General features: G+C 37.6%; 2 protein-coding genes across 2 annotated transcripts in view; one reads left to right on the top strand and one right to left on the bottom strand.

Annotated features, from left to right (window-relative positions):
* The window catches only part of LOC107598823 (nuclear receptor subfamily 1 group D member 1-like), an 18,322-nt gene extending 13,777 nt beyond the window's left edge, over positions 1-4,545 (bottom strand). The window contains exon 1 of the mRNA XM_016290258.1: positions 4,084-4,545. Coding sequence (XP_016145744.1) covers positions 4,084-4,099 — 16 coding nt within the window. The 5' untranslated portion in view covers positions 4,100-4,545. The remainder of the gene's footprint in view (positions 1-4,083) is intronic.
* A 10,856-nt stretch (positions 4,546-15,401) lies between these two features.
* The window catches only part of LOC107599443 (retinoic acid receptor gamma-A-like), a 55,834-nt gene continuing 44,133 nt past the window's right edge, over positions 15,402-27,102 (top strand). Inside the window, exons 1-2 of the mRNA XM_016291032.1 lie at positions 15,402-15,563; positions 26,772-27,064. Of these exons, the coding sequence (XP_016146518.1) occupies positions 26,896-27,064 (169 nt within the window). The 5' untranslated portion in view covers positions 15,402-15,563; positions 26,772-26,895. The remainder of the gene's footprint in view (positions 15,564-26,771; positions 27,065-27,102) is intronic.

A 27,102-nucleotide genomic window follows, 5' to 3' on the forward strand; every position in this document is an offset into this window, starting at 1 on the left:
ATATAAACTTTCACTTTTTAAAACTTGTTTTAGAACAAGCATGACATTTGCTTACTAGAAGATGTGCTCACTTATCTAGGAATATTATAGATAAAATGGGTTAATACAGATAGAACTGTCATTCTAAAGTGGGTCAAAATCACACAAATATGTACCATTTAAGGCCAAGAGTTTTCCGTTCTCAGACCCCTGGGGGGTTTCATTGAATAATATTTACAAATTATATTTAGTAAGAATATTATATTCTTTTATATTATATAATATTATACTTCGTTAAAAAAAAATATATATATATATTTATATATATTTATATTTTTTTATATATTATTGCTCAGTGTTCAGCTCTCCCTGCAATATTAAGTTGTTATTTGTGTTGAATCTTTCTATAGAGTTTTCTTCTTGCTCATTGGTCATATGTCACTATTGAAGCTGCTTTGAAACAATATTTATTATGTAAAGTCTAATAATTTTTGAAAATAAAGAAATTTTAATTGAATTGAAAATGTTTATCTTATATTGTATAGTATTGGGTATGCTTAGCATTTTCCACACTCTGTAATATATATATCTCGGAAAGCAAACCCCAAAAGTACATTTAGATAGGTCATTTCGTACAATGCAGAATGTTCTCATGCTGTCATGAGGCTGTTTATGTGAACCGCTCCAAAGAAAAAAGTTGCATGAGGCGGGAAAACGTGATGAGGCGCTACACTGACTGCATGAAATCGCTGACCCACTGACCAACCTCCCCCTTTCAAGCGCACAATCTGCATCAAAACATAGAATCACTGAAAGAAGCAGTGAGGGCGGGGGCGTGGAAATCACGCGCCGCACGCGGCTGAAAGAGCGCATGCACGTGAGGACTATTGTAGGCGCTAGGGATGCGTTCAGTGGGAAGATACGCGCGCGCTGCGCTTCCACTGTAAAGCTAAATCGAAGCTTATAATCGAAAAGCGCTATAAAATAGAGCAAGCGGCTATATAGAATGGATGGGTGGATGGTCCGTTACCCTGCATAAATCGCCTCTGGAACTTCTCATTCACCTCGTATGAACTCACTGGCGTTAACAGAGTATAGGCTATATATTAAATGTGTGATGTGTATTTAAAACTCTTGGAAGGTGTTACAGAGTTCCATAAACGTCACAGCATTTGTTTTGCATGAATAATGAAAATAAAGGGGACCATATAATAAATAGTCAATAGTCACAGTTTCACGGTTTTCTAAAGCATACATTCACCTCGTATGAACTCACTGGCGTTAACAGAGTATAGGCTATATTAAATGTGTGATGTGTATTTAAAACTCTTGGAAGGTGTTACAGAGTTCCATAAACGTCACAGCATTTGTTTTGCATGAATAATGAAAATAAAGGGGACCATATAATAAATAGTCAATAGTCACAGTTTCACGGTTTTCTAAAGCATCTGAAGTCAGTAGGTTAGTAAACCAAACCATACTTGCCATAGTTTTGCCTAAGAGATCAAATAAATAAATAAAACTAGAGTACATGCTCTAGTTCTTTTGAAGATGCAAGTTGATTCTATTTCATCTGATCTAAACCTTAAAATGACTTATGTAACCTGATGTAGTTGGGTCGATTTGGGTAATATTTTTGACTTTTTAAATGAAAACTAGTTAGATGTTACCATATGAAGCACATTAGGATATCTGTAAAAAATTTTTACAGTGCACATTTGAATGGGAACTTGATATATCGGTGACCATCAGCCATATATATATATAGAGAGAGAGAGAGAGAGAGAGAGGGAGAGTTCACATCCAACATGCAGCTTTTAGAAAGAACATGCATGGAATATATTAAAGTTTTAGAACAATGCATTGTGCATCTAGTTTAATTAGAAAACACAAAACACTGCACATAAATTTACTTAATTATGATCTCAGCATTTGTATAAAATGCACTCTCTCTATCTCTACACGCACGGTCGCCGGGATTTTGCAAAGTAAGACATGTTCCTGTATCAACATCTTTTGTTGATCCTGGATCAACATTACTGTCCAAAAATATAGACTAAACCCAATCCCTACCCCTAAACCTAACCCTACCCATAATTTATTCCTAAAATCAGTGTGAAATGATAGCTGATTAACAAGAGTTATCCCTCAATTCTGATTGGTTGACTGGAAAGTTGTTCCAGGATCAACAGGGATGTTGATCCAGGAACATGTTGTACTTGGTGAAATCATGGTCACCCTACACACGCACACACATATATCCCCAATGATGGGTTCATCCTGTTGGGTCATTTTATTGGGTTATAGATATATAATATATTTGTATTTTTCATATTCCCAGTTTTAATACTGTACATTCAAATATGTTCAAATATATTTTAATGTAAGATTGTATAGACTTATAATATCAAACTTCATATTGTTTATTGGACATAACATAAAAACAGTTGGTATCAGTCAAAATTGCAATATTGTTGCATCCCTAGAACTCCATGTGAGCTGGATCTAAAGTCACACGTTTGAGATGATGTAGTGTGTTAACTTGTTAAACGTTACAGAAAATCTGCTTCCTTGTTTCCTGTTGTCTACCACTTAAAGGTCATGTGTTCGAATGTTATTATTTCCCTGTCTTTAACGACTTTATGCAGCATGTTATTGTGCCTCGTATTTGTTTTACATGCTTTCAAGGCTTTCTGTCAAACACAGAGTTGAGAGGGTGAACCAGGTACCAGACAATGTTTCCATCACCTGTTCCGGAACGTGACTGCAGCTTTTGTAAATGAATCAGCCGTCAATTAACCTTGAAGTGGACTTGGTTGACTGAGCCAGCATGTAATTGGCCCTTAGCTAACCTGTGTAATGAACCACTACCCAAATCAGCTTAACCGGTTAACCTCCTTGGATGAAGGCTAGTGCACACTTGAGTAAAGTTAAATTATTACAAACTTCATGAAATAAATGAAAAACTAATGCAACTTTAGTGCATTAGTACCCATGTTCCCCAAGAGCTCACCAACTTTCCCAACTTAGTGTTGGTAGGACAGTGAACAATGTCTCTTGAGTATATTGCTTTTCATTTTCATTACAGTTGCATGAAGTTTGTTTTGAATATCTCATGTAATTAATGGCCATACTCTAGTTTACACTATCTCTAGCTTGGACCATACATACATGTGAATTTGTTTTCATGGCTATAGTAGCAGGAAGTTGTTAGTGTACATGCATGGTTTCTAGACAGACTCCATGAACGCAATTACAAAGGGTTTATGACAGCAATTACTCTTAAGTATGATAATGTTTATCACCATCATTTATGTGTTTCACACATTGGACTAGACTGATACTATATTTAGATGTACTTTGTAGTCTTTATGCTACACTGATGATGAGTCTGCCCAGCGCAATCATCAAAGCATGCCAATGCTTTCATGACACCTGCTTAGATCATAACTGCAAACCAGCGTGTATCATGTAATTCAATGCAACACAGTAAAATGTCTTTGTTATGAGTAAATTTCATATGCTACTTGTAGCTTTTAGAATGAACATGCCTGGAATAAGTTTTAGAACCATAAGCATCTAAATACAGTTTAATTAGAAAACACAAAACTCTGCACATAAATTTACTTAATTATGATCTCAGCTTTGAATGAAATGCACAGTGATTATGAGTATTATTCCATTTATTAAGAAGTGGAACAATATCACCAGTACCACTGCCACCAATAAAAATATGAATAATGATAGTAATCATAATAATATGAAACCTGCCCCAAACTACAAAGCTTTTAGAATAAGCATCCTCAGGTTTTACAGCATTATCTGTTAATTAAATTGTGCATTTAAACACCATCTAATCAGAAAACACAAATTTATATAACCTAAAATTGCACTGAATTATGAGTTCAGCATTTACATGAAATGCCAGGTTGGTTACAATAAACATGATTAGTTATATTTATATTTTGAGGTATTAAGCACAATCATGTGGACTAATACCAACAGTTATTTTTATGAATAATAATAATAGTGCAGTATATCAGCAATAATAATACATTATTAAAAATAATATTGTACGTAAATAATTATAAATGTATAACTTACCAGGACTGCTGTCCATCCTTGATATGTTTTTCAAGATCCTCTGTCTTCAGAATTATTATCTTCAAGAAAGTCTGTGTGTCAGTATGTTAAAGTCTGGTGAACACAGGTATAAAAGTCACGAAAAGCCTGTGCATACAGTGAGCAGTCCAAAGAAGGCAGACAGTATCTCGCGCACAGAGCATTTGGCAGCGGAGCCACAGTCGGTAAAAAATACAGTTGGTCACAGGTGTGCAGATGCACCTTCCGCGCGCGGCTACCTGTACTCTGCTCTTGATCTAGAATGAAGGACGCATTAGGAATGCTGGGTGATGATGTCTCGCCTCTGCCCGTTCATTGTCATCAGCATCTCTGTGGGACTGTCATACTCCACTTTCACTCTTAGCCACGCACACGCCCTTCCACACCCACATCAATCACGTTTTCAGGTGACTGGCAAATGTGACTGGATTTAGGGGAGCCGTCAACCTCTGTTGTTCTCTTTGGGGGGTGGGGATTTATCTCACTCTAACGTGCCCCATGATCTCCTAGATTTTCCTTTCCTCTTGATTCAAGCGTGCATTTTCATTGGCGGATGTGTAAGCGCAGAGCTGAGCCGGATGCGCTTATTCGAGCACGATACGTGCTGGTAAAGCCACGCTGCATGTGCCCTCTGCATGTGTCCTACTGACACACATTTTATGCTAAACACAGCGTGAGACTAGACGACATAAGAGGCTTGCACATGGACAGCAGGCGGGGCTCTGCGTGACTGCTGCCGCGCGCTTTTAAAAAAAAATCTCTTCCAGTGTGAATGATGCATAGAGTCATGGCATAAACAAGTGCATGAAAAAAACACTTGAGCTGTATGTATTATACAGTATTATGATATATATTTTAAAAATGAAAAGATAACACACAATATTAATATCAAATCATTGTTTTTGGACATGTTCAGTCAATAATTTGAATTAAATTACAACATTTAGGGGAGATCCGGGTGATTTGAGCCTGTGGGGAAGTTGAGCCACCCCTTGTTTCTAGACAACCTTAAACAAAATTGGTGATGTGACCACAAATATATGAAGAGTTATCCATTTTACTCACCCTGTGATTGAGAGAGGCTCGTCCAATAATTGGTAATTCAATTTAAGTTCAAAAAAATGTTTTTTGCTGCAGTGATTTGTTATGTTCAAGGACTCAATTACAGACAAATATCACACGCGTTTGTGCTTTAGGAGGTTATAATATGAGGTTATAATGTTAGCATGATGTTAGCTCTAAACTGCTGGATGATAGAAGTTTGTTCAAATGGTAGGGATGTGGTAATTTTAGCCAAAAGTCCTGGGGTAAGTTGAGCCAGTGGGTCACCCTTTCTTATGATTATAAAGTATTATTTTACTGAAATTCTACATTTTACGTCATTAATTTTAACCCAGCGTCTTAAATCAGGTTGAGAAAAACCCTGGATGGATGGTCAGTCCATCACAAGGCTCACGCATACATTTTAAGAAGCCGTTTTTATTGAATTTCTTTTCCTTTGATATAACATGAGGTGAAAATATTCAGCCTAATCAATGGCACAGTTTAATTCCTTGTGTTTCAACTTGCCCTCTCCCTAGGCTCAATTTACCCCGCACTGGGGGCAAGTTGAGCCAAGAGACCACTTTTTTTTGGAAAGCCATATTTTGAAGGCAATTCATTTTAGATCTGAAGTGATTATTCCCAAGGATGCACAACATCCTGAAATTTATATACATATTTAAGTTGGACCCATTACTGTCCTGTGCTCACTTTAAACACACCATAAGTAAAAACTGGCTCAACTCATCCTGCTCTCACCGTATAGCTTTTTAAACAAAAGTGACAACTTGCCCCAATAAGATCTGACAAAATCTCTTATATGATCTTTGTATAGTGGATTCTTGGGGGCTTTCAGTTAGATAACTGAGATGCTCTTGTGGCAACTTCTCTGTGTGACAACTAGCCCCGGTCTCTCTCTCTGTATGTGTGTGTATGCATATATATACACACATAAGTTTGAGTGATTTTTTTTTCTTTTTCTTTTTTTAAAAGTTTCTTAGTAGTTGGTTTTGTTTTAATGCAAGCATGTGCTTGTGTTGCTGTGATTAGGTTTTCTGGGATAATGATTTGTAAACAATGGCCCATTTAAACTGAAAGAAGGGCAAAACAGCGTCCTCTTGTGGTCAATAAACGCACATCGCTGTTTTTCTGTACTTGAATTAAAATTTTATTATTATTTTTTTTTTAACTTTATTTATTTTTTTAATATGACATTTGTTTTTCCAGAACAAAGGTCCAAAAAGAAAACGATAGTACGGTATACTAGTAGTTACAAATAAACATCTCTGATGCACAAAATAAAGGAGTTCCAAACAGATCACATCGATAACATCAGCAGGGTGTGAGGAAAACAAAACAAAACAAAAACATGTAAATACAAAAAATACTACAATAACAAGATAATAATATTTAGGTAAATAAATGTAAGAGTTACAAAGGTATAATGCAGTATAAAAAGTTATGAATTAAAATTTTATTAATGCTAATTGTCTTGATTTATTATTATTATTGTTGTTGTTTTTTAATAAATTACATCCCTGTGGAAAATTGCTAGCTTCTCATAGGGTGGGCCACAATTAAAAGGATAGTTCACCCAAAAATGAAAATTCCGCCATAATTTAGTCACCCTCAAGCTATCCTAGGTGTATATGATTAATACAATCAGAGTTATATTTAAAAAATGTCCTGGCTCTTTCAAGCTTTATAATGGCAGTGAATGGTGGTCAAGATTTTGAAGCCCATAAAAGTGCATCCATCCATCATAAAAAAAAGTACTCAACAAGGCTCCGGGGGGTTAATAAAGGCCTTCTGAAGCAAAGTCATGTGTTTGTGTAAGAAAAGTATCCATATTTAGAAGAATCAGAATCAGAATCAGAATGAGCTTTATTGCCAGGTATGTTTACACATACGAGGAATTTGTTTTCGTGACAGAAGCTTCCACAGTGTAACAGAATGACAGTGACAGAACAAAAAACACAGATAATAAAAATAAAAATAGAACAAGTAAATAAGGAATAAAAATATATAAATTGACAATTGTGTGTGCAGGTATATTACAATAGACAGTTTTTTTTTGGTGATTTCTTTTAGACTTTTCCACACTGATGCCGAGTCACTGGAAGAGAATTTAATCTTTATTTTTTCAGAATAATTCCTCTTTGCCACTCTGATCTCCTTTTCCAGTGTGTATTTAGCCTGTTTATACAAGACATTATCCCCCTTCCTGTGAGCATCTTCTTTGGCCTGACGGAGCTGTCTGAGTTTTGCAGTGAACCATGGTTTGTCATTGTTGTAGGTTAAATGAGTCCTGGTAGGAATGCACATATCTTCACAGAAACTGATATAAGATGTTACAGTCTCTGTGAGTTCGTCCAGATCGGTGGCAGCAGCTTCAAAAACGCTCCAATCAGTAACTTCATAAACTGTAATCTCTAGCTTCCTCTAACTGTCGTACATGTGTTCACTAGAGAGAAGCGTTCCAGCAGATGACGTAGGATGTAGGGGTAGCGTAAGCTCCGGTGACAATATGCTAGTTTTGCGAGAACCAAGTTTTGTTTACAGCAAAGGAAAACCAGTCTCCTCTTGGCCAACATTTTTCTTTACCAATCATCGTTTTGTACTTCTAATTCATGACCGGCGTTTTGTTTTGCTCGCTCCTCCGCGCTTCTGTGTTCGTCACTTCTCACTGGAGCTTACACTACTCTTATGTCCTACGACATCCCCTGGTGCGCCACCTGCGTGATTGTGCATACGACAGTTAGAGATTACGGTTTTTAAAGTTTTGAATATGATATTTTTTTTACACAAATGCATCACTTCACTTCAGAAGGCCTTTATTAACCCCCCAGAGCCGTGTTGAGTACTTTTTTACATGGATGGATGCACTTTTATGGGCTTCAAAATCTCGACCACCATTCACTGCCATTATAAAGCTTGAAAGAGCCAGGACATTGTATTCGTCTGAAAGAAGAAAGTCATATAAACCTTGGATGGCTTGAGGGAGAGTAAATCATGAGGTAATTTTCATTTTTGGGTGAACTAACCCTTTAAAAGTGCTTTGCCACTGTGCTATTGTGGTGGTTTAAAAAAAATACATTAGAAATATTCATATGAAATATATTAATTGCACAGTTTTAGTTGATAAAATATAATATAGCCTAGTTTTATTTGGCATAAAATATATAATATTTCGTTAAATATAATCATTAATTCCTTTAAATGGTTGAAAAGCCTAAACCTCGTACGAAATGTGTGTGTTGTCTTGCAATTGGAATATGTATTGACCATAAACTTGATATTTAGTTGGCCAGTGCTTTATAGCAATAACTCTTATACACTGTATAGTTTTCTAAACTAGAGTTGGTCTGTGCTATTTGTTTTACTTACAGTATAGTTAAAAATGATTTGTTATAAAGAAATAACAGCAAAAAACACAGTATTCTCATTGATAGTGCATAATAATATATAAAACGTAATATTTATGAAAGTGTTCTTGTTTATAGCGCTTTCTTACACACTGACTGAACTTGAGGAATAGTGATGGCTTTATGTTGTACTTCCAATGTTGACCACTAGATGTGGCTTTAATGCAAGAAGTGGCTCTTAAACTCTGCATCTTAATTTAGCATTAGGCCACACCAATGGATCAAACCTTCTATTCTATTTTTCTTCAGTCCTTAATATATTATATTCCCGTCTCTCCATTAATAAAATATGCCTTGTAAATGTGAAAGTAAAAGCAGTGTAACTGGCAACAGGAGAGGCTAAAATATGCTTCTACGTTATAATATCCAAACCATGCAACATATCATAAAACCGCCATTCAAGGCCTTTATTTGGACTTCGAGAAGAAGCTCTGTCAAAGTCAGCCATGAACATTCTAGCTTGCATTTCTTTTTTTCTGAATCCATCAATAAAGCTTGATTACAGCTTGTGCGCTTGACACGTTGATTGAGATGATGCATTTCGAACAAGATAGAAATAATCAGAAGGAAATGTGGCGCCTTCTGGAAACCCTGTTTCTGTGGTGTTTTGACAGTTGCCAGGGTTAATTGGTTGTGTTAAATTTGGAACTCTGTTCCACAGCTATAAAACCATGACTATGGGCAACTCACGCACAGAGGAACATGTTATGGCAGGGCATGTCGATAATTACAGAGGGAGAGCGGCAGTGTTTGGGAACTGAACAGGGGCTGCTGCCAAAGCGCACACAGTAGAAACACCTTGTGCCTCGGGCTAGGCAGGCAGCCATCAGTGTCTGTCATCTTTCTGTTGCACTCTCCTGCCCACCAACACTTACCTGTTCAAACTTTTTCACTCTTTTATTGAAAGATCACTGTATGTGAAGTCATGCCAGATTCTCTGAGGCTGATGAGCAATTTAACAAGCTTATACCAAGCTCCCTGTTAGGCAAAGGGCACTAGTATGGTGAAGAACATATATAGTGGAAAGTTTAGATGTGACTTTTAAAATGCTTTAAAGAGTGCAACAATTTTGCCATGCAAGCAAAGAAAAAAAAGTACATTTTACAAGAAAATATTATTTAGTCTTTCTACTTCAAAATTTAGCATTACATCAGTTGCTCACCAATGGATTCTCTGCAGTGAATGGGTGCCGTCAGAATGAGGCACACCATAAAAATAGAGATACACCATATGTCAGTACCATATTGGTAGAGTTTTATTTAAATTTTTTAAATGTTTAGTAGGGCATATTTTTTAATCTTATTTTATATTTTGTTATCTTTACATGTATCTGCATCACTCAGAAGTTTATTATTACTCAGTCCTATAAAAATGAAAAAAAAAATTTTGTGTTGAAAGTGTTTCAAGTGCCTTTCAAATATTTGCTGACACATTTTGTCCACATTCTGACTGTTACAACTACGGTATTTGGAAATGAACCTAATGCAACCCACTTTGCATCTACATGTAAACACAATTTCAGAAAATAATCACAATAATCCACAAGTAATCTACACAACTCCAATCCATCAGTTATTTTCTTGTCAAAAAAGTTGCATGTTTGTAAGAAACAAATCCATCATTAAGACGTGTTTAACTTCAAACTGTTGCTTCCAGCTAAAATATGAGTCCTCACTCAATATTGCTTTCTCCACTGAAAAAGTAATCTTTTCTGAATCAGGAGAGAAATATGCACAGATCAAGCACTGTTTACAAGCAAAAACGGTCCAAAAAGTTCTAAACAAATATGTCAGTGGATTTGATGTGAGAGGACAACATGAATGTTTCACTGGAGGAAGCATAATAATGGATTATGGCCTCTTGGACAATTTAAAGTTAAAACGCCTTGATGCATTTGATTTTTAAAAACATGCAGCTTTTCACTTCACAAGACATTAATTGATGTGCTAGAGTCATGTGGATTACTTGTGGATTATTGGGATGTTTTTATCAGCTGTTTGGACTCTCATTCTGACGGCACCCATTCACTTCAGAGTATCCCTTGGTGAGCAAGTGATGTAAAGCTAAATTTCTCCAAATATGAAGAAATCTGTAGATGTCATCTACATCTTGGATGGCCTGAGGGACTGTAGATTTTTTAGCTAAGGTTAATTCTTGGGCATATATTGCTTTAATTCAGTTAGTTACTAGGCATTTCTTTGTAGGCTAATTATTTGCAAACTGTACTATCAATTTCTGAGTGAACATTGTTTCAACGTCATTTTTTTCACTGTACAATGGCAGTTTTATTTGCGAAGGAGAAGGCATTGAGACGGGGACCTTTCCTCTCGAGCACAAAGATTTGCCGCAATTACAGAATTGCTTCCATATGTGGATCAGGCTGCTTCTCCCGCTGCCCCCTCCAGCCCCTCTCTCCTTCTTCTCTTTCTCCGCGTTCTCTATCTCTGTCTTTTAGTGACTTCCTTCCCCGACTTCTATCTGTTTTTAGCCGTACCATATATTTCCACCATTGCTTTCTTTCCCTTTACGCCTTTTTGAAGTCCATCTTAATCGGAACATACTGGTACTTTTGGCAGTGCGCTTCACTTGTACTGATTCAATTAGCGAGAGAGCCACGGACAGATATGCGCCTGGATCCGAAAACGGGGAGCGAGAGTGAGAGAGAGTTGGAGAGGGGGGGGGGCTGAATGGAAAGAAGCGAATAAAAAGAAGAAAGAAAAAATGTGGCTTCACCAAAAGAATTCGGACTGGAGGGGAGGCAGCCTGGTGAGTGCAATAGGGAAAGGTGGAAAATGAGACGAGAGGGAGAGAGCGCAATGTTTTTTGACAGAGGTCGGTTCAGAGAGGGTTCATGGTGACATCATGGCTGATTGTGAGGAAAGTATAGACAGGAGGGCCATTCACCTTTCACTGGACACATATGTTGGAGGGTAGGCCGCGCGCTCATTTGCATGCGCTTATTGGCACTCTGTTAGGATTTTCCGACAACTCTGTTTGGACCTCCGATGCGCGCTCGCTCCCTTGACTCGCGCACAAAATAATAAGTACAAGCCTGCGCACATATGCAACCGCAGATTAAATATGGCATGTGGCTTATACATTTACATGAACTTTAATGCAAAATATACACCACAGCCTGTCCCATTTTTTCCCCTTATAGCTTTTCCCAAAAGCTCTCCGTGTTTTTTCCCACCGTGCATGTTATTTCTTCATGTCAGTTGGAGTCTAAATGTGTACATTTTGCCAGGCGGAATGAATGAGGCCCTTTACTGGTCGAGCAGTACGTTTGACTTTGAAACTGAAAACGGATGCCTTCCGTGTGCCTGTGTCCGTGTATTTACTTATGCGTGCTTTGAGTAAATGTGCGTTGCGCACGTTTGCGCACATGCCCGCCTCGCGCTCTCTCCGCAAGTCTCACTCTCATTGCAGTACAAAACCTCACATGACATCAATCAGCATGCAAGGAAATAATGATCTCATTACAGGCATATTGTTCCTGATTAAAACCTGCCGTGGCCACCAGTTATGTGTCTCTCTCTCTCTCCTCCTCTCCCTTTTTCGTTTTCTTCCCCGTCTTGTTTCCATCCAGGCCCACTAGTCCTTGGCAAAAAATAAATACACTGTCTTAGTGGAAATTTTATTCGTTTATTTATTTGCACTCCTGACAATTAACACAGAGGAAAAGAAGGTCATGGATGAAAAAGAATGAAGGAGGAAGGATAAAATAACGATGATTTCAGAGGCCTTTAAGATGACTTATGATGTCATAGTAAAGAGTGACAAATGCAACCATTGGGGGTGAAAGAGGGGGAGAGGGGGAGCAAATGACAGAGAGCCTGTGTTCAAATACACAGTGAAAAAGGATTTTTCGAGTATTGGATAACATTCACGAAAACACTATTTCAGTGTTGAAAATCTCATGTTTAATTCAGTGTTACTTGCTGTTTCTTTTGTAATTAAGTGTAAAATGAACTAGCAATTTCTGAGTGAAAATTGTTCCTACACCAAATTGTTTTTACAGTGAGTGTGTGCTATTTTTACTAATTTTATTGATGAATGCATCTGCTTTGTTGGCATTCAACTATGTATTTTTTCACCTATGATGTATTAACAACACCCAATTTAATAATTTACTGAAGGTGTTTCAAAAACCTACAATGTATCCACAAGGAACCACTTTGAAAAAAGCCAGTTTTTTTTTTATTATGGCTCCTCAGTACTGGGACTTCGGAATCTCAGCAGACATGGTGTGTCGTCCAATATAGTTCCCCTAATGTGTTATGACAACTACTACTCATTCAATGAACTGCGTATCCATGCATATTTAAAGGAAGAGTCATTAAGATATTAGTATCTGAATGCCAATTCCATATTCATATTTTTTTACTGTAAAAAAAAAGTTTACAGACATTTCTTTTAACCCTAAAACACAACACAATGCAATACAATAATTCAAAATATGGGTAAACACCTGTGAAAAATCAAGACATAGACAAAAGGTTCCAGAATTGCAGTGATGCCATAAAAGAGCCATTTTGGGTTCCTCAAAGAACCTTTCAGTGAGCAATTCTTAAAAGAACCATTTTTTAAAAATGGCTAGAAAGAACCCTTTTCCACTATAAAGAACCTTTTGTGCAGTGGAAAGTTTCCATGGATGTTAAAGGCTCTTCATGAAACCATCAATGCCAATACTAAGTAGCCATATTCGGATGCAAGAATTCTGTTTAAAAGCAGAATAACAGGAAATAGGGAGAGTAAAGCAGGTGAAAGGGAAATGCAATGTGGAAGACTGAAAGACAGACAGAGAGGTACACAGGTAGTGTGGGAGAATGAGGGGAGCGAGAGAGATAGCAGTCTGATCTATCTTCATTATCCTCCACTCTGCAGTCTCCCAACACAGAGATCATAAATCTCAACCTCCAACACACTTCACTGACAATGAAACACAAACACCGCTAACCTCTGACCTCTCTCCTGCTACTGACACACAGACACACACGGAGAATGACAGCACATACTGTAATATTGTTTGAAACGTGATAAACTAGATGCTCCAACAAAAATGTAAGAGAAATTAAACCCATCTACTAAGTATTTTGAAATGATTTGATAGGGAGACTCCTAAAGCATCGAATCTCTTGTCACAATTTTTTTCCTTAGTTTTAAATATCCTCATATTCTTAGTGATCACATTCTAAATTAGTAGTGCTTTTGACAGACAGTTAATATCACAAAGAGTGATATAAAGCTGTGTAGCGTAGGGTTGTGTGGCAAAGCAAACGATTTCCTGTTGACTTCTGTATTTTGACTCAATGCCAGCCCTGCTAAAGTATCCTACACTCTTAAAAATAAAGGTGCTTCACGATGCCATAGAAAACCCTTTTTGTCTAAATGGTTCCATAAAGAACCTCAGACATCTGAAGAACCTTTCTGTTTCACAAAAGGTTCTTTGTGGCGAAAGAAGGTTCTTCAGATTACAAAAAGGTAAGAAAGAGATGGTTCTTTAAAGAACCTTTGACTGAATGGTTCTTTGTGGAACCAAAAATGGTTCTTCTATGGCATCGCTTGAAGAACCTTTTGAAGCACCTTTATTTTTAAGAGTGTGGTACACTTTAGCTGAGCTCTGTTTAGTAAACGGTTTATCTTAGCAAATAAAAATCTGAATGCTGAAAATGCTCTCAAATGTTATTTGAAAGGAAGTTCATATTTAGTCCAGTACAAACTGAATAGAACTTTTGTACACAGCGATGTTGTCTCATGTCCAACTAACCTTTCAAAACATTAGAATATGACCATATGTAAATATATTTTTGTGTAACTAATAATTGAGTTTAGAATAAAAACAAGTGTTCCATTTGATTTATTTGCACAAATTACCATCAGACCCAAGGCTGAACCTGACATGCCACCTCCCTGAGCTTGAGATGGCACCGTCAAAAAGGAGCCAGTTAAGGTGTGTCTTCACAGTGAGGTTTCTGGGGGTTTCTTTTTGACCAAAGCCAGTACAGAATTTCAGCTTTAGGAGGAACCCAGGCAAACGCCCAGAACCACAAACAACCCAGCGCAGAACTGTTCCATACAAACACAAACTGCACACTGTACTGATATAAAACACATAGAGAGCGGCATATAGCCGGACACACCCTCGGCACCATGAAGTTTGGAACTTCCCATATTTACAGTCTCCCATCATCAAAAAGATGCCATTTTCTTGTGGACTTTTGTGGCAAGTAAATCATTACTGTTGGTGTAAACCCTGAAATGATTCATTGGTGGATGTTACTGGTTTATTTAATGCTTTTCAACTTGTTAATCCAACATCATTTTACGTGTTTTCCTGTTTCATATTTACTACTGTTCATGCAAGTTTGTAATTCACATCGCATGAATAGCATGATTTAGGGTTTTCACACTTTCACGCTGTGTTCGAAGCACGTTATTGCATTTCGATGACAGATTGCAAAGACGATTTGTTTTCCCAACCGGAATAACATGCACCGATGAACCCTTCACAATAAGCCCAGGAACATGTATCAGTTAAGTAAGATTTCATGTCGTCTAAAATGAGAAGAAACTGTATCCAGCATTTTATCTAGAGTTCCTTCTGGTTGGCATTCCTATATCATGTGCTACTCAGTGCTTGTCACTTTGTGAATACACAGAGTTCAAGGAGTGAGAAAAAGAAGGAGAAAGAAAGAAAGAGAGGCATAGAATTAAAAACAGAAATTTAAGCTTGCCTCTGTTTCTTCCCTCTAGGCATTTTGTGGCTTGTGAAATATGTGCTGTATATTTGAAGGGTGGAGTCACGTGAGAGGGTTCTTGAATCAGAGCGCATAATTATTTCTAAGAGAGCCGAAAAGAAGAGAAAGAGGGAGGGAAAGAGAGCGAGAGAGGCAGAGAAAAGGAAGAAGAGAGAAAGAAACGAGCGTGTAGTGTGAAAGGAACGGAGGGTGCGCGCTTCTCTTGTCGTCTCCTCGCGGATTTTAGTCACAGTGGGTGAGTTTAACTTTCACAGAACCGATCAAACGATGTTTTCATCAGTTTCCTCTCTCATGTCTGTCAGATATGATGCATATGGCAACGGAGAAGTCGCGGTGATTTAAAACTGAACTTGAGTAGATGCAATCGAGGAGCGAGAGAGTGATGAAAGAATCGCATTGATCGTAACTTCTTGTTCGTTCGTTTCGCTCGCGCGACTCGGTTCTCTTGAATTCATTCGAATTGGATCGCGTGCGCTGTGCTTGGCGTGCCAGAGTTTTCTGGATCCGCGATGTGTTTAAACTTTAAAGAAATGACTGGTTACGTTGACGCATACCTTGACCTGGTGAGTTGTACCTTGACATGTGTAAAACATTTCTTTGACAGGTGTTGTTTTCCTTCTGGCCTTAAGTGTTAATGCTCTGTGGCCTACAAGTTTTAAGTATGTGTGTGTAAATCTGAGATTAGTTTGTGCAAGACGAAGTGTTGTGTGCAGCTTGTGGTTTAGGGAAAGGTGTTTTCACAAGCATCTGATGCAGTGTAGAATTGTTCTATCAATAAACGTAAAATGTGGTAGCAGCTGCATTACCGGTTTTTATTAAAGTTAAATAAATAATGTTATAAACCGGGATACATTGAGATGCGTCAAGTTAAAGGGATAGTTCACCCAAAAATGAAAATTTGGCATCCAAGATGTAGGTGACTTTGTTTCTTCAGTAGAACACATATGATGATTTTTAACTCCAGCCGTTGCAGTCTATCAGTCGTATAATGCATGGCAATGGTAACAAAATCTATGAGAGTAAAAAAAACATGCACAAATCCAAATTAAACCCTGCGGCTCGTGACGACACATTGATGTCCTAAGACACGAAACGATCGGTTTGTGCCAGAAACCGAACAGTATTTATACCATTTTTTTTTTTACCTCTAATACACCACTATGTCCAAAACTTCTTTGAGCGCGCGCACGGCATCCGGTGCGTGAGGTGTGTACGCGCTCTGGCGTAGTTTACGTTAATGTGTGTGTTGATATCCAGCCGAAGAGCAATCAACCATAACTTCAGGCGAGCAGGCTTTTGTGTTTTTTTTACTCTCATAGATTTTGTTACCATTGCCATGCATTATACGACTGATAGACTGCAACGGTTAAAGTTAAAAATCATCATATGTGTTCTACTGAAGAAACAAAGTCACCTACATCTTGGATGCCAAATTTTCATTTTTGGGTGAACTATCCCTTTAAGCTCTTTAAAGGGATAGAGAATGAAGGTTTATGAATGTGTTTTCCATGCAATGACAATGAATGGTTACTACAGGTGTTAAACCTCAAAACGGATGCGAAGTCACTGTATAACTCATACGCGATATTAAGTCTTTTGGAGCCATATGTTAGCGATAATGCAAGGGACCAATTAAAATTTACATTTTTATCCTCTCATAATTTTGACATCTGCTCTGCATAATCGAAGTAGTCATGTGTAAACAAGTTTGATCTTTTCAATGAATTGGTTGATCTGATCTAAATGATTTGTTCCGGTTCTTGAGTTGACTCAATAGTCCAGACACAGGAACGTTGTCAATTAATTTGGGTTTGTTTGGCACACAAACCCATCTTATGGCTCCAAAGGCTTGGAATACAGCATTTGAGGTAGCCTATATGGACTGTGAGTTTGCTATCCCTTTAAGATAACATCTACATATTGGCTTTGTACAGTGCAGTTTCTTTGAACAAGTATTCCATTTGTTCTAATGTGAGAAGTAACAAAATGCATATAATAATGGCTTTTTGTGTTAGGCCTTTTCTCTTGTTTTACCTGATATCTGGACTTCAGTACTATAAAGCCCATTTTATATCTCTCAATTCTAAATGTATATTTTACCATTTTGATAAAAAGAGAAAAAAGTCGCAATTACCTTTTCTTTTCTTTTTTTCATCCTGTGGAGGAAACAGGCTTATTGTTACTCGCTTTTGTAATTATTTGTGACGTTTAATAGCAATTTCTGAGTGAAAATTGTCCCTATTCCATTTTTTCAGTGTAAAACTCCCCTTTGATTTGCATGTGTATTAAGTAGGTTTGAATCGTTGCTTGGACTATGTGTGTTACTATATATACGAGATTTTCATGAAGACATGCATGGTTAGACCACCCCACAGTCTGTCTATCTGTCTAGATCCCAATTTTACTTCAGTCTTCAGCTCATCTGGCTGCTTTCTGGCTTGGAATCATAAATCCAGGAGTTTATCCATGACTCTCTCAGGAATTTTGGGGGGTAATAGCATGTAAGTGGCAGGGAGGGGCTGAACAGGTGGTTTATGGGGGCTCAGAGAAGGTGGGGGGACTTTGTTCTGTACTCTGTAATTATGAAGGAAACCATCAGATCACTGCTTCCCCTGTATATTTTTGCAGGTGTGCAGGGATGTATCCCTTTGACTGCGTGTGTATATAAGACTTTATATGTCAGGCTGTGTGTCTGTGAAAGGGAGAGAGTGTCCGACATCTGCTTATAAAAGTTCCTGTGTGTGTCAGGGCTTTTATTAATGTGTCTATGTTAGTGTGTGTGTGTTTATACTCATGAGTGCGAATGCGCCCCGTGCCAGTGCTACTGTAATGAGCGCCATCTATTACCTTCTATTGCTCTGATTAAATAAACTGTGTTCTTCTGAAATGGCTAGTTTAGCTCAGCGGCCATGTCATTTGTTTTTATAAATCTGATTTCTTGTCTGATTACGATATGTAATAAACCACAACTACAATCTAGCAACGATCATGTTAATGCTCTGATCCTTAACCAATTATTTAACCTCATTTCCCACAGAGGAATACTGCAAGGCACAGAGGAGTACTGCAATAAATAAGCTCACTGGTCGTGTTCGTTTTCTCTCCGTTCAGATGTTTTATGGGTCTATATAAATGTGTTTCTTTTTTTTGTTGTTTATCCGTTCTTGCAATGTGCCTGCGCTCACCTTGTCCACATCACATTGCGGAACAAAACTGTCAGAACTGTCTTTCGTCCACTCCAATTATCCCATCACTCTTTCCATTGCTCTCTCTTGTTCTTGCATGTGTCGTAAACCTCGTCCAAACCTCGGAAGTTTGGTTATTTATTATATTATATTATATTAAAAAAGAGAATTTAGAACAAGTGCGACTTACACATGTGTAAATAATATAGTAAAAAGTGAGTGTTAATGATTGAAAAGATTTAACATTTATTATTAAAATCTATATTATATAAATATATAGAATAAAATATTAATTTTAATGTAGTTTTTAAATAAAATAATTGTAAAAAGTTTTTTAATACGATATGTAATAAACCACAACTACAATCTAGCAACGATCATGTTAATGCTCTGATCCTTAACCAATTATTTAACCTCATTTCCCACAGAGGAATACTGCAAGGCACAGAGGAGTACTGCAATAAATAAGCTCACTGGTCGTGTTCGTTTTCTCTCCGTTCAGATGTTTTATGGGTCTATAAATGTGTTTCTTTTTTTTGTTGTTTATCCGTTCTTGCAATGTGCCTGCGCTCACCTTGTCCACATCACATTGCGGAACAAAACTGTCAGAACTGTCTTTCGTCCACTCCAATTATCCCATCACTCTTTCCATTGCTCTCTCTTGTTCTTGCATGTGTCGTAAACCTCGTCCAAACCTCGGAAGTTTGGTTATTTATTTATTTATTAAAAAAGAGAATTTAGAACAAGTGCGACTTACACATGTGTAAATAATATAGTAAAAAGTGAGTGTTAATGATTGAAAAGATTTAACATTTATTATTAAAATCTATATTATATAAATATATAGAATAAAATATTAATTTTAATGTAGTTTTTAAATAAAATAATTGTAAAAAGTTTTTTAATTGTTAACTTAATGTTTTATTTATAAAATAATTAATAATTAATCATTTTAAAATATATATATATATCGTTATTTTTTTAATTCGTTTTTAAAATATTGTATATAAAAATATTATATATATATATATATATATTATACTATATATATAGTATAATTTTTAAAAAATTTGTATAATTTTTGATAATTTTTTTATTTTTTTAATATAGTATTTTTTGGGGTAATTAATACAATACTTTGAGAGGAGTTGCCTTGTCAATCGATAAAGAGTTACCTTATTGTTATATATATATACCTTATAGTTTAGAAGTGGAAAATGTTAATGTGTTAAATGATATCCAGTGTAAGAGGTAAAAGCACACATTTATGGTTTATTGTGAATGACGGGGTACTTGAGCCTTACATCTGGGGCTGTGAGAGTACATAATACGCTCCTTTAAATTATTACTTGAGGGGCAAGTTATACCCAAGTGGTGTGATAGATATTATGGCATTGTCAGTGTTGTACAGTGATTGGGTGTGAAGAATGTTTGTTGGGTGCCAGGAAAGGGTTCAGTGTCAGACGGGTTTTAATTGATGGGATATGTGACTCCGAAGCAGAAGATCATCTGTCACTCTTAATGTTGTGCTACCATTTACCCTGTCAGAAGGCAGAGGAATTCGAACGTGTCATTTTTATCTCCCACAATAAAAAGGTTTATGAAGGGCTTTCTCGGAAACGACTGCCTGATGACAATGATACGCTTTGTTTAATTTTGCAGCGGAACAATTCGGCGAGGCTATATTTTATTATTGTTTATTAATGCCAATGTTCAAATGGTTCTTTGTTCACTGAAAGGTTCTCTGAGGAACCCAAAATAGTTTGTTGATGGCATCACTGCGAAAAAAAACAAACCCATTTGTTTTGTCTGTTTTATTTTATTTTTATTTTTTGCATATTAACTGTTGAGTGCCTCAGAAATGTGAGGTGTTATTGTGAAGCATTTAGTGCATTCTCAGGGAATCGAACCCATGACCTTTATGTTGCTGGTCCAATGAGTCTGATTAGAAGAAAGTGTCTTTCTCTTCTTTACCTTCTCGTTTTTACTTGCTTTTTTAGAAATGGAACAGTTCATATTTGTTCTTTAAGTGAGCTTGAAACCTCTCGTTGAAGTTTCCAGAGCCCTCGTCCATAAGACATTTGATCTAAATCCATATGCCCTGCTCTTATGGTACCTCTGCCTTTCTGGGGCCTTTTAAGAGTATACGGTCGGATGTGTCAATCCGTCTTAGCGCTGATCGACAGCAGGAAGGCTAATGTGGAAAGTTAAAGTAGCTTTTAAAGTAGAGCGCCGTGAGCTTAGAACGAAGGAGTGGAAATATTCAGAGTGTAGACAGGAAATGAACTCAAACCGCTGTACCATCCCAAATCCGTCACAGCTTTGGAGGAAGAATGGATTGTGGTTTTAGCCAGGCAGAGGGAGGAAAAAATAACTCGCCATCAGCTCCGGCGGTTAATGCCTCCTGTGACGCCTTGGGTTTTAAAAAAATACTTTTTCATTGCGTACCAGTTAGGAGTGATTTTTGTGATGGCTCAAAACTTGCATTACAGGTCAAATGTTTGGAATAATATGTTGATTTGGTGCTCAAGAAACATTTCTTATTAATACCAATGTTGAAAGCAGTTGTGCTGCGTAATATTTTTATGGAGCACCAAATCAGCATATTAGAATGATTTCTGAAGGATCACGTGACACTGAAGACTGGAGTAATGATGCTGAAAATTCAGCTTTGCATCACAGGAATAAATTACATTTTAAAATATATTCAAATAGAAAACAGTTATTTTAAATTGTAATAATATTTCACAGTATTACAGTTTCACCTGTGTTTTCGATCACTTAGAGTAAATGCAGCCTTGGTGAGCATAAGAGTCTTCTTTCTAAACATTAAAAATCATAATTATTCCAAACTTCTGACCATTAGTGTAGGTCTCAAATTGTTGTTTTCCAAGCAAGTACGCGATACCTTCGGTGACAGGGACACTTGATCCCTGGAAGGCAATTCTCTCCTGAGTTGAACTGGATACTTTTTCTTCCTCTAAACACAACCTGCTTACCCTTTTGACAGTGGCAAACTGCAGTACTTCAGAGGAGAGTAGACGTCACCAGCCCGGCTTGGCCCAGTCCCGAAGAGCCATGAATCACATAGAGCTGATTCTGTCAGAGATACTCAGCGCATCATGGTGAGCATAAGAGTCTTCTTTCTAAACATTATAAATCATAATTATTCCAAACTTCTGACCATTAGTGTAGGTCTCAAATTGTTGTTTTCCAAGCAAGTACGCGATACCTTCGGTGACAGGGACACTTGATCCCTGGAAGGCAATTCTCTCCTGAGTTGAACTGGATACTTTTTCTTCCTCTAAACACAACCTGCTTACCTTTTTCACAGTGGCGAACTGCAGTACTTCAGAGGACGTCACCAGCCCAGCTCGGCCCAGCCCCGAGGAGCCATGAATCACATAGAGCTGATTCTGTCAGAGATACTCAGCGCATCACCCAACCATGCCAGGAGCATTTTCTCTCTCTCTTCGTCTCGCTCAATCTTTCTTTCTTTTTCTGTGTTTAATAGGCCTCAGCATGCTCTGCTAATGATGTGTTTGTTCTGTGAGGAGCAATGTAGAAACGGTGGTGAAGTCAGGCTTTTGGAAAGTCCCAGCCTGTTCTTATAATCCCTGCAAACGTCGGGTCTGCGGTTGGTGCCCGCCGTTGCCCCCCTCTCGGCCCAGAGTGGGCTAGAGGAGTTTGAATGAGCGTGTGTGTAAGGGTCAGCCAGAGAATAGCAGTAATGAGAGAACATGTGTGTATGTACTTACACGTGTGTGCGCCCCGGGGGCCCGTGCCAGAGAGAGAGAGGGCCCTAGGATGAGCTCACTTTCTGCACAGCCCGCCTGCCATAAAAGCAGAGCATACTTTGTAAAACTCTTTGCCGATGTGACTCATGAAAATACGCAGGCGCCAAGTGTTTTATTAATTCATTATTGTGTTTTGGAAAATTCTAGGAACACACAGATCCCTTTTCAATCAGTTCCCCTCTTTTCAAATGACTGCATGAGATTTGGATTTTCCCCGGCTCCCTTTTTTTCTCCTCCTTTTCCACTATTTTTCTGCTTTCTTTTTCTCTCCCTGTAAAAGTTTTTTTGGCTGTGATTTTGATGTTTTTCCTCCTCTCTCTCACACACAGTTCGTCTTGTTTCTTTTCTTCAGCTTTTTATTTTATTCCCAGCGTCCTCCTTATTTTATTTCTTGATGTTCTCACTACTGGTAAGAGTCAAACGTTCAGAAGACTTAGTTAATGCAAGCCCAAAATATTATAGTGAGAGCCAGATTTGTATTTCCAGCAGACCGTTTGTTTAGCCCATTTTTATTTCATGCTGTATTTAGTCCAGTAATTTTTATTCTGTATTTAGTCCAGTTTCTAATTTTTCGTCCTGTGATTAGTCTAATCAATCTAATCTATCAGTTTTATTAATGCCAATTAAAAGTAAATAAATAAATACGTAAATAAAATATACATTTAAATAAATACATTTAAAAAATACATTAAAACATTTTAAAAATTAATAAAAAATACAATAAATGCACAAGTAAATATATTTAAATGTATATTCATTAATTTTAATTATAATCTTTGCTTAATTTGAGAAAATATACAATACTTGACTTGTCTTATCTGGAAATAAATAAATAAGGATTTAAATAAATGATTAATTACATTAAAAATAAATATGTACATTAAAAATGTTTTATAAATAAAAATATTTTAAATACATTTAAAATAAGTAAATACATTTAAAAAATAAATACATTAAAATATATATAAATATTTTTTTTAAATGACTTAAAAGATAAAAATAATCTTACCTAATCTGAGAATTAATCGGAGAAAATGTTCAATATTTTTAAGATTTATCTCATCTTTATCTTCATCTTATCTTATATCTTAATTGACTGTTTTAGCATATAATGATATCTGATTATATTTCATGACTTGCATATGACAGTAGAAACTAAGCATTTCAATTGGAATATTGGAATAGAAGTCTGGTAACATTCCCGGTGGATATATAACAAATATTTCCCAACCTTGACTGATATGTGTGGAAAACATAATTATGCTATCATTTTAGTTCACAGTAACGCTTTCAGTTCAGCAAATAGCACATTTGGCCTTAGAGCGAGCAGCTCCACTCTGCTTCAGTTGCGAAGAATTTCTCCTATGCTGCCTCAGTCTCCAGAGTAAAAACGTTGACTTCAGCAATGTGTGGTTTTGAATGGTGAGCTCTAAATGATATCTGTTACATATGGAACAGTTCTGAGGGGTCATGGACGGAGCTGCAGCGGGAGGGGGTTTGGGGAAGGGGGGCGAAATGGGCAGGGGTGGGTTCGAGGGCACACAGTTTCTGATGAAAACCAGACCTGGAGAAAAAAAGAGTGGGAGGTGGGGAGATGGCAAGGCCTTGTTGTGGCTGGCTATGGGCGTGTGCCTATCTGCAGAGCTCCTTCCTTAGACGTGGCCACCCTATCTTGGATGCACATGTGGAAGAGTTTACTGTAATGGAACTCTAAATTAGTGGTGGTTTGAAGCTGCCTGCAGCAGTAGGCTGTAATTAACTGGCTCTGCTGAAAGAAACAGAACCAGAGAGGACCAGAGTTTGTGTGTGTGTGTGTTTGGCAGATGTGTATATGGAGCCATGAAAGAAAATGGCACATTGAGGGAGAAAATATTTGTTTTAGCATGTATTAATGAATGTTTTTGCAATACATTCTTATAGAAGATTCAGTTCTACTTTGTTTCTCTCAGCGCTATTATTATCTTTTTGCTTTTTGCTTTATGAAGGTCTTAGAAACGTTTTAATCATGTCTGCATCACTTATTTTGCTGCTTTTGAATGCATTTTATGTAGGTTAAATGATTTAAAAAATCTATGATACAAATGTAGTTAAACTACTTTAATCTAATAATTTAATGAATTATTCTGTGAAAATGATTTATATACATTTTTGAAAAATCCCTCAGTTGTGGTGTCATTTGCACAGTTTGTAAAATAAATGAAACAAATAAAATGTAGTTCGAAAAAGTATTTTAAGTGCCCAAGAGGGTTTACCCTTAGGGTTTCATTATGTGGATTACAGTAGAGCTGTGTGCATCTGTTATGGAAAGGGAGCACAGTATTTCTCTCAAAGACTATGTGTTCAGGTGCAAGTGTTTTTATGCGACAGTGAGAAAGAGACTATGACTATGTATGAATGTGTGTTTTGGAAAGCCCAGGCTTCTTTCCTGGCCAGAGTGCCGCCCCCGTAGTGCCCCCCAGTGCCCAGACTCCGTCACTGAATCTGTCTCCTTTTTTCTTTTCTTTCTTTCTTTCGGCTCGGTCTATGTTTATGCCGAATTCATGAACATGATTTTAGCACTTGGCAAGAGGTTTCTTAGGGTTTCATTATGTGGATTACAGTAGAGCTGTGTGCATCTGTTATGGAAAGGGAGCACAGTATTTCTCTCAAAGACTATGTGTTCAGGTGCAAGTGTTTTTATGCGACAGTGAGAAAGAGACTATGACTATGTATGAATGTGTGTTTTGGAAAGCCCAGGCTTCTTTCCTGGCCAGAGTGCCGCCCCCGTAGTGCCCCCCAGTGCCCGGACTCTGTCACTGAATCTGTCTCCTTTTTTTCTGTATTTCTCTCAGCTTGGTCAATGTTTATGCCGAATTCATGAGCACGATTTTTCCCTTGCTTTCTGCCCTGATTGACAAACCACAGCACTTCCAAAAAGCGCTGAATTCTTTGGCTCAGCTCATTTTTCAAAAACCACATTTAAACAACAAGCCGCCAGCACCACCCACTCATAAAAATCACTCAAGGGAGAAGGAACAAAAAATGGAAACGGACAACCCAGCATTCACTAGTGCAGTGATGAAGATAGGTTTTGTCTTATTGAAAAGTGTGCGTAAGAGAGACGTTAAGCAGGATTTGCATTCACTGCCAAAAAAAATCACTTTTGTTTTCCAGTGCAAATATCGAAACATCCTTAAAACAAGACAAAATGTTTTTGAGAAGCATAACTGCATAATATATCAAGACATCATGCTTTCTTGTTTTAAGCATCAATCAGAATTTAGTGAGGTTTCTTTGTGCTTGTGACAGAAATCGAATGGAAGCGTGATTGAAAAGATGCACAACAATTTGGACAACAAGCTGTCACCTCTTCCTCTCTTACGGTTCCTCTCCAGTTCTCATCTTCTCCATTGGAGACTGCGCTGGGGCCTCAGGTCTGTGACAGGCCGACTGTAGTCGTGCAGGGCTGAGAGACTGGCAGGCCAAACAGAGAAGCTCTTTCTTGTGGAGTTTGGGTGATTTAAATCATATGGAATAGCCTGGAAACACCACAGACGTCTGGACACCTTTCAAAACGGAGCAGAAAAGAGCGCTCTCTTTCTCCCTCCCTCTGTTTCTCTTCTCCTGCCTCAACCTAACTTTTTCCTAACCACTTTTTTATTTTCCTCCCTCCCATTCGTTTCTTTTTTTTGCTCTCTTTCTTTTCCTCCCTCCGTTTTTACATATCACCCCATCGTTTTCCCTCAGACTCCACCCTCCTCTCTAATGCACTGGCTGCTGGGTTGTTGTTAAACTGATGTGAGAAACTCTCGGATTGCTGTTTGTGCTACGTTAGGAGTTCTTAAAAGATTAGTTCACCCGGAAATTAACATTCTGTTATCATTTATTCATGCTCATGTCGTTCCACCACCTTCATTTCATTTTACAATGTACTAGTCACATTTTCTATTCAGTTTGAATGAATGGAACTGGAGCTTTCAAGCTTCAAAAAGGATGCGAAAGCACCAGAAAAGTATGATTTGTGCACTATACTTCAAATCTTCTGAAGCCGTATGATAGCTTTGAGTGAGGAACAGACAGAGAATATATTCTCTAAAGGCCTTGACATCTGCTTCATATCCTTGATGAATTAATGAGGGAACTAAGTGAACAAATCATTCTTCTGAGTTGTTCTTTTCAATTAATTGGCTGACCTGATTCACAAAACCAGACTGAATGATTCGTTCTTGAATTGGTCTGGTTCATTTAACCCACTGAGTCAGTGATTCAATCACAAGTGCTCTCAAATTCACTTGAGTGGAATATTTTGAGTGAATAATGAAGAAAGAAAGTCAATTGGGTTTTGAGCGGCTTAAGTTGAGAGAGTAAATGTGCAGTTTGCCCTGTTTATGTGGATCTTTGACTCACTGAACTGTTTTACTACTGTTTATAATTCTTTGTAAATACAAACGCTTAACTGATCATATATGTTTCCTCCTGAAGGTACGTCCTGTTGTACGAGTGAAAGCCGAGCTGTGACGCAGACCTGAGAAGTTTGCCAACATTGTCACACAGGCCACTGAAGCACACAACAGGCCCGATCAGCCTTTGGCAACCAGCCGTCGCCATGGCAACCAACCGGGAACGGCAGGTGGGTCACATGACTGGCTTCCCACCTGCTGTCTACCCCTTTGCCTTCAATTCCATGCGGAGCCACTCCCCCTTCGACCTGCTGACCAATAGTAGCCTGTTTGGACGGTTTGGGGCGGACCTTCCCAAAGAGATGGCAGCATTGTGTGAGTAGTGAACCTGTTCTGCATTAGTTTATTGCTGA

This window comes from Sinocyclocheilus grahami, unplaced genomic scaffold (genome assembly GCF_001515645.1).
Source record: "Sinocyclocheilus grahami isolate Dianchi unplaced genomic scaffold, SAMN03320097.WGS_v1.1 scaffold13.1, whole genome shotgun sequence".
In the NCBI taxonomy this organism is placed as follows: domain Eukaryota; kingdom Metazoa; phylum Chordata; class Actinopteri; order Cypriniformes; family Cyprinidae; genus Sinocyclocheilus; species Sinocyclocheilus grahami.